General features: G+C 40.1%; 1 protein-coding gene across 2 annotated transcripts; it reads left to right on the top strand.

Moving 5' to 3' along the window:
- Window positions 1-5,076: 5,076 nt before the first annotated feature.
- On the top strand, window positions 5,077-10,095 carry swi5 (SWI5 homologous recombination repair protein). Of its 2 annotated transcripts, none has more exons than XM_062412205.1 (5): window positions 5,077-5,266; window positions 6,087-6,120; window positions 6,222-6,325; window positions 6,617-6,711; window positions 9,013-10,095. In XM_062412205.1, exons 1-5 carry the CDS (start codon window positions 5,169-5,171, stop codon window positions 9,075-9,077), a joined length of 396 nt encoding a protein of 131 aa, XP_062268189.1. In that variant the 5' UTR covers window positions 5,077-5,168; the 3' UTR covers window positions 9,078-10,095. The 2 variants fall into 2 exon arrangements, with proteins under 2 accessions (XP_062268189.1, XP_062268188.1); XM_062412204.1 differs by having other exon boundaries at window positions 6,072-6,120.
- The last annotated feature ends 2,172 nt before the right edge of the window (window positions 10,096-12,267 follow it).

Genomic DNA, 12,267 nt, shown 5'->3' with positions numbered 1-12,267 from the left:
CTATAGAAAAAAACAAGTGAGAACTATTCCAGGGAGGAAATAGAGGTAGTTATTAGAAGGATGAGTCAGAGCTAATGAAATAGCACATACCACAGATAGATGCAGACAGATGGAGGCGCACAGGAGCTGATATTAAACCCAAGCCTCGCTGGCAGGGACATGAATAGCCATTTTGCGATGGCAATAATACAGCAGCTCCGCTTCAGACATGAAAACCCTCTCACATTATGATGGATTCCCTTTGATGTAGATATATTCAACCTCCCACTTATTTCTACATGAATTGTGAGTACTGTACCAGGGAATTACTGTCACACTAGCATTCCACCCACAAGACAAATTGGATGGAAATGTATTTACTTGTTCTCGTTACAGTCGCTGTAATTTACGAGTAATAATATCACAGGCACTTCAGGCGATGCTGGAGTGTAAGTTGCACTGGGCTCAGTAAATGGCTTTTTTTTAAACCCCATCTGGCGGTTGGGAAGAGGCTTGGAGGGTTTTTCATTTGTGGACTTGCACACTTGAATGAACAATATGACATTTATGGACAATTCCTACAAAGAAATCATCTTTGTTTCAGGTTTCAGACGTGAGCAGCATGCTGTAGCTCGTCTAAAGAGACTGGAAGCATCAGTTGCATTGAGATGAATGCCCATGTTGTTGGGAAGGTTGTACAGTATCAGGGGTTGTGATTGTTGTGAAAAAAAAAGAAGATTACTCTTGTTTATTCATACAAACATTTTAGAGTACTTTAGAATTTGATTAGACAGCAGACTAAGATTAAGATAGATATGTTTATTCATACCAAACACATGCACAGACATGCACAACACACCCATGCAATGGCAGGCAAATTCAACCTCTGCATTTAACCCATCTGGTGCAGGACACACAGAGCAGTGAGCGACCATGTACGGCGCTCGGGGAGCAGATGTTGGGGGAGTAAGGTGCCTTGCTCAGGGGTACTAGACAGGGTAGGGAGACTCTTGGATTTTTGGACAGATCAATCCAGGTTCGTCTTTTGTTGTCTCTCCGTGGAGTTGAACCAGAGACGAACCAGAGACCTTCTCTGCCCATAGTCCAAGTTTCTGCCACTAGACCACCGCCTCTCCTATCTTTCATAATTCATATTCCACATTTGCCTGGAACATTTAAATTCAATTTTTTGTGCTAGATTAAAGAATCTTTGTGTCCTGCCAACTGTGAATCCATCTGTCATGCTGCCCCATCAACACTTCACCAGTAAAACCCTGTGTATCACTATGAATCAACAAAACAACACAAATTTTGTACCCATCATTGTTCTCTGTATCATCCCCTCGGATGGACAATCTGATTTAATCTCCAAGTCAAGAAGAAACTGTGTTATTCATTTATAAAGTTCTACTGTTGAAGCTTCCAAACGATCTCCCTTCTCTATTTTCAATTAAATATTACTACAGTAACAGGATCCAGTAACTACATCAGCTTAAATATCTCCAACGCTTTCACTAGTATTGGCAGAATTGGGTATAGGTATCAAGCTCATTCTTGAGTTGCAATCCTTCAGCTGCAGTCTTACATTCCACTTGGTGATTATAAATATATCTTGATGTTAGTCATGATTTGACTTGCTGCTGATTGTAAATGTCTCCTATTCTCAAGAGATCAAAAATCTCAATGACACTGCAAAATAAAATATAACAAAAATAAAAGGTGAAAACGTGGGAGGTATGTAGCAGCATCCTTTCGTCCTGACTGACATTGTCCACATTTGACCGCGTTGTTTTCTTGGTGATGTGTGAGGTTGATAATCCTTGTATTTGTTTGCTAGATTTGTTTGCCTTGTATTTGTAAGCACTGTGTTTGTATGAATGAGCACTGAGAGCTAAATGAATTATTTAGAGGCATAATCGTCTCCAGCGTACGCAGAGCTCGTCGTGCGGCCTTTAGAGGTGTATCGATGTTTTATGACATGCTTTGAATTGTCGAGCCCTAACTCTGTAGCCCTGCACTCACTCTCTCGCTGTCGGTCCACTGCAGCTCTTATGGCCTCTCTCTCTCTCTCTCTCTCTCTATCCCTTCATCTTCTGCAGCTTCCCTTACTCTCTAGTATTTTGTGTGTGTTGTGTGTGTGTGGGTGTGTGTGTCTGTCTGTTTTATGGTTCCTGCCCATAATTCCCCAGCAGTGGAATTTAGATGCACCACAGATGAGTGGCTGGGACTCCATGAATTATGGACACGACAGATAGGGGGCTTTCCAACTAATATCACAAACCCAAGCTTCCCTACCCCGTGTCCTCATCTCCTCTTGTTGTCCTGCTGCTTCAGCCTCCTGTCCTGTTCCTTCCACTCATGATGCTCAGCTTTCCCTCACACTCATTCTATTGATAAAGGCCTTGTTGAAATTGTCTCAGCTATGTCACAAGTCCAAGGAACAAAAAAATGGTTGAGTTTCACATTAATCCTTAATATTAGAAACAGTAATATCAGTCCAGGTCGACTCATATTACAGAGATTACAACTGCATCTCACGACCTTTCCTCAAAGAAAAGTAGAAAGTCAAACTAACGTTGTGTTTTGTGTTTCTTTATGTTGGTTATTCAAAATACAAATGTGAATGTATGACTCAATGCAGTCTTAGTTACTAAGAAAATAAAAATTGCAACTGAACCCCATGCAGTTATCATACATTTAAAACTTGAATGGCACTGGTATATATTAGCACCAAGACCCAACAGTCCTTATGAACTGACTCAGAGATATCAGTAACCTAGATGTGCCTGTTCTTTTAAAATCAAGATCCAGATCTGGGAGGTTTCTGAAAAAAAAAAACGAAAATGTATCTTGCAATGTTAAAGAAAATGGTTTGAGAAAAAAAGTGGGAAAAGGATATGTGCATAAATGTAGTGTGTTCTATCTTGGTTCATGTCCCATCCTTCCACCAAGTTTTGTGAAAATTATTGCAGAATTCTTTGGCAAAATTAAACACGATTTGGTGTCTTTAATTTACAAATATCATATGGCACCCACTCAGAGTACACTCTTATTGCTGTGTCGGAGATAAGGAAAGATGTTTCCACATCTCACACACACACAGTTGCATGCAGGGGTTGTTATCGCCCGGTGTGTGTAATCTTTCAATTTCTAAAAGGAGGAAAGGCCATGCCTCCTGTCTGAATTTTTCATTCCCCACCCTCTCTGTCTCCTTATAACAACTGATAAATAAGCAATGACTTCTGAGGACATAAAGGAAGAATGGACTCAATTTTATGTCCTCCACACACCCCCAACATCAACTCCTCTGGATACATACTCCGTCTGCCTTCCTCTCTCTTTTCTCACCCTCTTCTTGTCTCCATAAACCCTGTCGCTCTTGCTCTCTCTCTCTCTCTCTCTCTCTCTCTCTCTCTCTCTCTCTCTTTCTCTCCGGTTTGAGAGCTAAATCTTGCTTTATTCCTCTTCCATTGGTACTTTCCCAGTGAACCATACAGGAAAGAGTGTATGCAGTGGGAAATCGTGTGTGTTGTTGCAAGTGTGTCTGTGTCTGTGTGTGTGTTTGTGGTTTGAACGTGACCTTTTACTTTGCTAATCCACCACCGATTTAGATTTAGAGCACTGGTGGCTTTGGATCGGTCTGAGAGGCAGCCTGGTTGGTGAGCAGTCCTCAGTGGCCTCCGTTTAGATTACCGCGCCTGCATATGTGCCACGGCATCACTCTCTGATTATGCAATATTCCTCTCAGTCAAGAAGTGTGTGGGATGCTTCAGACAGAGGGTGAAAAGGAGAGAGTCTGGGTGTAATTGACGTGAGTGGGAATCAAGCAGGAGATGAGATGAGCAGAGAAATGAGAGAGTCCATTTCAGCAGTGCTTTGACACCATCTGGTGGTCAGTAAGCGGGGTAGGTGTTCTTATCAGGCAGTACAGAACAGAAGCTGGTTGATGAATTTAGTGGAACTGAAACTTCCAGGTTGATCATAAGAAAGACAGTGTGGAGCTATTCTGATAATCGATAATGGATAGATTAAAAACAGTGCAAAAGTAACATTTTCTTGTAAGAGGATTTTCTTTTCTCTTGTGTCTGAGTTCTGAATATTTTTGTTGTAGGTTTGGACTGTAAATAGAATAATAAAAAATCCTTACAAATTCAATAGGGCCTACCACCAATTTCGGTGCTCGGCCCCTATATAAATTTTCCAAGATCTGTAAGTGTCACGTTTTATGAAATGAGAATGAAACAATCACATGTGTACACCTGCTAGAATGGGATCTGCCCCACATAGCAACTCCTGTTATAAACAACATTTAAACCAGAATATAGACATAATAACATATACATATACATATACATTAGATACAGGTCCATAATATGGATCTATGCCACAGTAGTTACCTCTTTATCTGCACTGCACATGTGTGAGTTACAGACTATAGGAGGTAATAAATCAATTTTTCATTCCCATGAGAAACTAAGCACAGGAAGAAGATGGACAAATTGCCCCTGTAGACTTTTTTCTGGTCATGATACACCTGTGTATCGACTTTTGTGAAGACCGGCCAATGTGAATGCGTTCAAGATTTCTGCAAATTCTGGTAAGAATTTGAGCATGTTACCAAAATTTCAAAAAGCCAATTAATTTGCCTGAAAATTATAATAATAATTACAATTTTAATAGGGCTGTCTGTCAGTGCCTGTTAGTGCTCGGGCCCTGATAAGACAATAATTAGTTTGTCAGCAATTCATTTGTATGTAATTTATTTTCTACAATCACTCACTGATGGAGTGATTTTTATAAATGATTTAAATCATGTGTGCATATTCTTGTATCACCCAGCACAGTGGTATCAAATTAATTTCACGTCAACTGCTATTTCTATTAAAGTTTGAGTTATTATCTTTAACTCATACGGAAAACAAAAAGAATATTTTAATTTAATAAAGCTTATTATTTAGCTTTTATGTGCAACTATTTGAGTGTCCCCCTTGAACTACTTCTACGCCATTGTCGCAACGTTATTACCAGGGTACCAAAACCCATAGCCCAAACCACTCACAGTCCCGCCTCTCGGTCTCAAGAACCAATCACGTTGCAGAGTCAGTCTGTTAGCCGTCAGCCGCGAACTCCAAACTTCCTGCTCTTCACACGCTGCTCTTCTATTGCGTTAAAATCCACCATAACACAGCATGAACTCCGAGCAGCCGACTGAAACTAGCCGCGGGGAAGATACGTGTTCGGGCTCACCGCTGGGGCAGAGCGACGTGAAGAAAGCAGCTAACAAGCGGTAATATAACACCTAGCGTTAGCTCTGTTGTTAGCTTGTTGAGCTAGCAGACTATTTGTGTGGCGCATGTGGGTATGTGTAAATGTTGTGACAGTTAGCTAGCTAGCTAACGTCAGAGCTAACGCCTAGTTACATTAAAGCTACTGGATAGTAATTGGGAAAAGTTTTATGTTTGACATGAAGTAGTTCAAAGGTTATTGTACAAAAGAACTTTCAGCGAAGCAGTTTGATTCATTTGTAATGTAAATTTGCATGTGTCTCAAAGTGAAGTCGATTTTTATTTTGACACCATGACAAAAACCATCTGAGGCCACTGTTCTGAGTCATCCTTTGTTTTGTAATTATCAGCCATATCTGAGAAACGGATGTGTGGGTTTATTGGCTGTAAATCAGTTGTCATTTTCTTTTGCAAACTGATAATGCTATTTCGAAGAGTTGTTTCTGAATCTGAGTAATAGAGCATGTGACCACCAATCACCAATTTATTCTGTTATTCTAGAATAGAGCAGAAAGACTTTGTTGTCATTTTATCAGCTGAATACATCAAAATTGCTCCAGTGATGCTTAGACAACCGAATAAAAGACAATGCACTCAATCCAGTGTGCACAACATAAATAAATGTATTCCATAACCATACATACATACTGCACCTGATCACTAAAACGTCTAAAAATACTCTTAAAGTGCTTAACAGTGTCAAATAAGAGTTGTACTGTTTGTTTTTTCTGTCGATAAGGAGTTTTAATGCCCTTGGCCATGAAAAATATCGTTCCTATAACAATCGCTCCTTCTGTCTTTCCATAGAACGCCATTTTCCAGATTTAAGAGGGTGCACTCCAACTTCAAATCACCAGTAAGTAAACCCCCTCTCTGTCTAAAACACACACACGCAGATAAATCCAATATTTAGTGCCACATGTGCATTCCCCTACCATGGTCGCCTGTTTTGCACAGATTCAAGTAACTGAGAGGGCCAAAGTTACTCTTGCAGAGGAGGTGGTCGAGCTAGAGCAGAGGAGAGATCAGCTGGATGCAGAGATAGCACAGCTGGAGGCTGAGTGAGTACAGCTGTGCGTGTGTTTGTCTTGTATTTCTGTTTTTGTAGAGCAACTTAAATAGTGTTGAGGTTAAGAATGTAGTGTTGATTGTTGATGGTTCGGTGTCGTATTAGAGTACATGGGACAGTGATGATCCTCAGAAGTAATATCATGAAATACCCATAAACAGATCTTTTTTGGTCCAGTGTTTGGCCAACATTTATCTGATTTGCTTCTTTTCAAATGTTAAGTTTGTGTGCCTTTGTAATAATAACTGCAAAGATCTGCTTTTTTGTGTGTGTGTTACTGCAGGGGATGCATCGTAGAGGAGCTGGAACATCATATTGATATGCTGCATGAATACAATGACATCAAAGACATTGGACAATCACTCCTGGGTCGTATTGGTATGAACACTGCTCCTATAGACAGAACATCTTTCCTATCCACTTTCCTATTCTCTAGCTTGTAGTGGCATTTTAAGGCACCTATAGTCTGGGCTTGCACATTGTACAGTCCATAGCCATTTTGTAGCCTTTACGGATTAAGTTCAGTTGCAGTTATGACTTGTGATTAAGCACCTCACACCAAACAAAACCTGTCACAATACTTCATCAAACCCAAACTGTCTGCTGAGTGAGCTGTCTGTCTTCTCTATGTGACTCATATGAGTTTACACTTCTTGGCTCATTTATCATCAGTCAGTGTGAACCCTGAACAGACTGGATGACACATACAACAATGTGTCTTTTTCCTGGTGTAATTAAGTCGTGAGAAAACAAACTGGACAAACGTGTGATCGCATCCTTAAAAAAACGACATTATTGTCTGAATCTAAAAGATGATGGTGTATTGAACCTATACAAATATTATTGTTTTCAGGATTAGGTATAGCAGCTATTACATCTAGGAAAAATGTGAACTAAAATGTATATTCTTGGCTCGATTACATTGATTTTAAAGATGTTCTACATTCAGCCACTAGATGGCAACAGCACAGTGTGTCTGTACGAAGGCCAAGTCTTTCAAAATAAATGTATTATTAATTAATCTTTAATTAATTACATAAAGACATTGTGTAATCAGTATTTAATTGGACTGCCTCTAGACTATTTAATATTCTATTAGATTAAGACTTTTTAATTGGCTGTTGTATCTCTTATTTTGGCCATCTGGGTTGTGCAATGAACCCATTATTTAACCTATCAATGAGATCAAATGTTGTGTTGACATCGCAGCCTCTCCCCCACAACTTTTACCATCACCTCTGACACTGCATCGTACTGTGTGAGTCTGTCGGATAGGGATGAATGTACAGTGGGGTCTCCCCATTATGAGCCAATAGGTTGCAATGCCGGAATGAGTCTTATGAGTCTGAGTCCCGTTCAAGTCTATTTGTGAACACGTGCTGCAACTGCATGAAATGTTGAGTTTTTCACACTGTTAAGGGGAAGTGGTTGTGAATCACACCCAAGTCGCATCATGAGCTGTGCATGGTTCATAACAAACAATACTTTTTACCTACTTTAACATTCATGTGCTTGTGTGAATAGTATATAGTAAAGTCTGGACACACACAATTTTACCTTTCGTTCTCTAATTTCACTTATTTTCCACTTCTGCAGTAACCTATGCAGAAATAAACCATTAATCTAAAATGATATTGTGAGTTAAAAGTTGTCTCTTTAAATTATCTCTAGTACAGTGGAGAGTCAGGATGATAATGACCTCTTAGTGAATGGAGATGGCGTTTCCCCTCTGACACAATGACAGTCTTTTAACATCACTTACACGCACGCACACACACACACAATTACGATCTCTCTGTCACATCGACGCGTGCATACACTAATGCATGCACACGCCTTTAAATGCAAACACATGTTACCATCCCCTCTTTCCCCCCTTTTTTGCTCTCCTCTTTCTGCTCCCCCCTCTCTCTTTCTCTCAATCACAGACACACTCTTCCACAAAGCGCCTTCACTTAAACACTGAGTTTCTGTTGTACTGTATGCTGCTATGCTGAGAGGGAGGAGATCAGTGGGCTGGCTGTGGAGTGAGATGGGACAAGTGGAGATGCCCTGCAGTACCCTCTAAAGACAACTGTCCCTTTGTCTGTCACCATGTTCGTCTGTCTGTCAGGGTTAAGGTCATTATCACTTAGAACTCTCCTTTTTTGCTTTGCCATTATGTAAATTATTAGTTTTTAACAAGTTTAGAGCCATTTATATAACATAAAGATTGCCCTCAAGGTTAGTATATGTAATTGTGAAATGAAAAATAAACTAAATTTATCAACTGTGGGTGATAAAATGTTACATTTTGTGCATGTAGTGATGCAGCCTTTTTTTCATATATAGAGGAAGTCTTCATTTCCATTTTTAGAAATGTTTCTCACTTTCTAGTTGCTGGAAAGGATAGTTTGACACTTCTAGATTCTTACAATTGGCAAGTAGTATTCAATTTCAGTAAGCTGAAATTTCATCAAATGAATTAAAACAAATAGAATAATAATAAATCTGAAAGAAAACCTAAATTAAAAACCTTGTACATATGCACAGTATAAATGAACAAGGTAAACAGATTCAGTTGTTCAGTGCTATGATCTGACTGTGGTCCGTTCAGTGTTTTGAGGTTTGTATGAAAGAAGGACCAGAGGAAGTTATCTGCAGACCGGGACCTTACCCCCACTTTTCTGTGTCTTGCAGCTGATCTGAGGGGGACCACCACACGAGATCTCTACAGCCACTTTGGTCTGGAGCTGGAGGACTGACAATATAAATGAAAATACAGTGGTGAGAATGGTTTCCAAACACCGAGGGGAGGGAGGCATAGGGATGAAAACAAAGAAAAGGAGCAGAAGAACTTTTTTGGTAGGAGTTTGGATGTGGACTAAAGATGTGATTGGAGAAACTTTATTGACCTGAACTTCCTCCTTGAGACAGAGATCTGATTATCGTCAGTGAGCATGATGCGGTGACAATGGTATCTGTACAGCAGGCAGATCTAATATTCAAGAGATGCCATCTGCTTTGGACAATTAATATAAGACTTTAACAAAAGACAAATGTATATATTATATGACTTTTGTCCGGCATTTTGTTTTTCAAGAATAAATTGATTGGTGAGAAACTAAAACCAAGGCGAAGTATCTCAGCAAGATGACGCTTCACCTTGCGCCTCAACACTTTGTCCCTTCCTTGTAAGCGATTCTCCAAGTCTCAGAATGCCAGAGGCATGAATATTCTACCACAAGATATTCTCTCATTTGATGATGATGCAGACCGCTGTCAAAACCATTATTCCAAAATCTCTCCGGTGTTAAAGTGGTTTCAAATCTGGAGACAAAGACCATAAGGTTTAGGCTAATGGATCCCTGATGGAGAATTAATGTTCTAGAAAGTATTTATTTAAGTGACGTAGAATACCCCCAGTGCTTCTCCATGACTTAGCTGTGAAAACATATACAATATAAATATTTCCATAGTGGCGATGACAAAAGAGGCCCAATCTCAACACAAAGCGAACATATAGCTAATTTGTATACTCCTCAAATAGTCCAGTGAGCCCTTATAGAGGCATCTGCATTTCCCTTGCCTCTCTCACACATCTTTAAATGTTCCTGAGACACAACTTTGAAAGGACTTGTTTTGTTTGGACATTGGAGCTTATCTAAATGGGGTTTGGATAAGGGTATGCACGCATGTAGACTTTATGATTATCAGTTATTTCTCTGAAGAAAAGCAGCAATGCTGGACCAAAACGTGTGAAATAAACTGCTTCAGCTCCTAGTATAATATGCCTTGTCTATTGACAACATAAAATAAGGTACCACCACAAACAGTATTTATGTATTTGTAATAACCCTAATCACATGAAGGAAACTGAACAAATACGGATACATCGTGGTTGTAACATTAGTTTTTGTGGAATTTATCATCTGAGTGTAACTATGTATGTTATCAACAGTCTCCAAATTGTAAGTAAATGCCTTTTATTAAGGTGAAAGTGTAACAGTTAAAAATAGTCCCCTCTTTTAACACCCGTGTCTGTTGAAATGAATCATAATTGCGAAACATTACAGATGTAACATCCCCCTAAAGCTCATGTGAACATCACTCACAAGTATATTTGACAACTGTCACACTCATTCACGATTTCCTGTCGTTTCCACGGGATCATCCAAAAGACGGTCACAGGAGAAATGGCTTGGTAGCTACATTACTTCCTTTTATTTAAAAAAGAAACAAAAAAACAAATATGTTCAGTGTGCCTGATATGGCATAATATGCTGGGTGTGGCCTTATCTGTCTGAGAGCCACTGATAATGTGTCTCCTTGGACTTGATAGCGGCGGTGTGAGTGTGCGATGAAAAAGTTACGTGTGTACACTTTAATCAGGTCAAAGCTCATCCTATTTTCTTATCCTGATCGCTGACCTTATCGGTCATACTGTGTTCAGTCTGGTACATGGTCACCCACGATGATACCAGCTGATAAGTGCTGATCCGGGTGTGAAATGCTGACTTATGTGGTCGTCATGCTTTGTTACACACGGTGGTAGCTGTTTGAAAATGAGTTACAAGCTGTTTGGTAAGAATAGGACTTATTTCTGTTTGTTGCTCCGTAAGAATTTAAAAATAACTAGGGCTACGTTGTAGCACTTGCGGGCCCGAGCACCCGCACGTTGAAGCCTGTTGCGGTCGGTGGAGAGAGCGATCGATGACCAAGCGCACATCATCGATCGAGCATGCACTTCTCCACGTTGCATGCGTTTTGCGCTCTGCGGCAGTAGGTTTGCCAGTAGGTGGCGCCATCACTATTATTACGCACAGACATATAGATCTGTTCATGTAGACGCTCTGATGTAGCGTGAGCAATTTTGTGTCAATTGGACAATGTTAACACAACTTAATTTTCACACTGATCAGTAGGTGGCGCTATGACCCTGAACTAATATTTATATGTGGAGCTGTTCAGATCAGTATTGTGATCATAGGTCAGTAGTTTGGAGCCGGTTGGATAATGCAGAGTGGATTAACAAAGTACTTCCTGTTTCCTGGTGAATCAGTAGGTGGCGCTATGACACTGAGGAAATATTGACACATAGAGCTGTTCAGGCTTGTACTCTTATCATGTGACAGAAGTTTGGTAGTGATAGGACAATGCACAGTGGAGTTATGATAACATCGTGTCCTTTTGCGAAGGAAAATCCTTCGCCGCACATCAATGTTTACACGGTTTGAGGAAACGTCACAATTCTGACCATGATCTAATGACTTGACTGATCTGATTTGAGCTGTATATTGTAAATCAGCCAGGAGCAGTTCATCAAAGTATAAAACATGTCACTTCCTGTAGCCACCAGGGGGCGCTGTAATTTCAAGTCATAATTTCTGTGTAGATGTCATCAGGATGGCACCCTTGTCTTACATGTCTAGTTTGGACTCGATTGGACAATGTATGTCCGAGATACAGAACCTCGTGTTTTGATGGCGTTTAATCAAACTCAAGACGCCACGCCACGGTCACACGGTGTGACGAAAGGTCAATCTCTTAATCACTTTTTATCTCCATCTTGTTGTGTTGGCACTGATCTTAATTTGAAGTTAATCTGATGAAAGCCCTGGGACAAGTGCATCAAGTAAAAATGTGGAATATGGAAAAAAAATGGCCACTTAATCCAAAATGGCGGCCTCCCTGTTTGGTCAAGCATACCTATCCAAGATATTTTTTTGTTTGTTATGAAACGACACATGTCCCGATAGATTTGTATAAATGTCGGCCATCGTAGTGCCGGGGTTGCCCTATAGGGGGCGCTGGTCAGTTTTTTTGCCACGCCCATTTCTTAAAACCATATGAATATCTTCAAGGGGGGGCTGTTGTTACACACATGTAGTTTGAGAGAGATAGAATCATGAACACTGAAGTTACAGCAATTTCGTGTTTCACGGCGAGTTGATG

Source organism: Platichthys flesus, chromosome 19 (assembly GCF_949316205.1).
Source record: "Platichthys flesus chromosome 19, fPlaFle2.1, whole genome shotgun sequence".
NCBI lineage: Eukaryota > Metazoa > Chordata > Actinopteri > Pleuronectiformes > Pleuronectidae > Platichthys > Platichthys flesus.
Note: the sequence above shows the minus strand (reverse complement) of the source record. Positions and strands in the feature narration are given on the sequence as shown.

What these genes read in the sequence shown, in the direction of transcription:
- swi5 (XM_062412204.1), top strand. Translation starts at nt 5,169, where the DNA reads ATGAACTCCGAGCAGCCGACTGAAACTAGCCGCGGGGAAGATACGTGT. An exon ending in ATAGCACAGCTGGAGGCTGA is followed by an intron (nt 6,326 to 6,616) that starts GTGAGTACAGCT and finishes GTGTTACTGCAG; the next exon opens with GGGATGCATCGTAGAGGAGC. An exon ending in ATCACTCCTGGGTCGTATTG is followed by an intron (nt 6,712 to 9,012) that starts GTATGAACACTG and finishes TGTGTCTTGCAG; the next exon opens with CTGATCTGAGGGGGACCACC.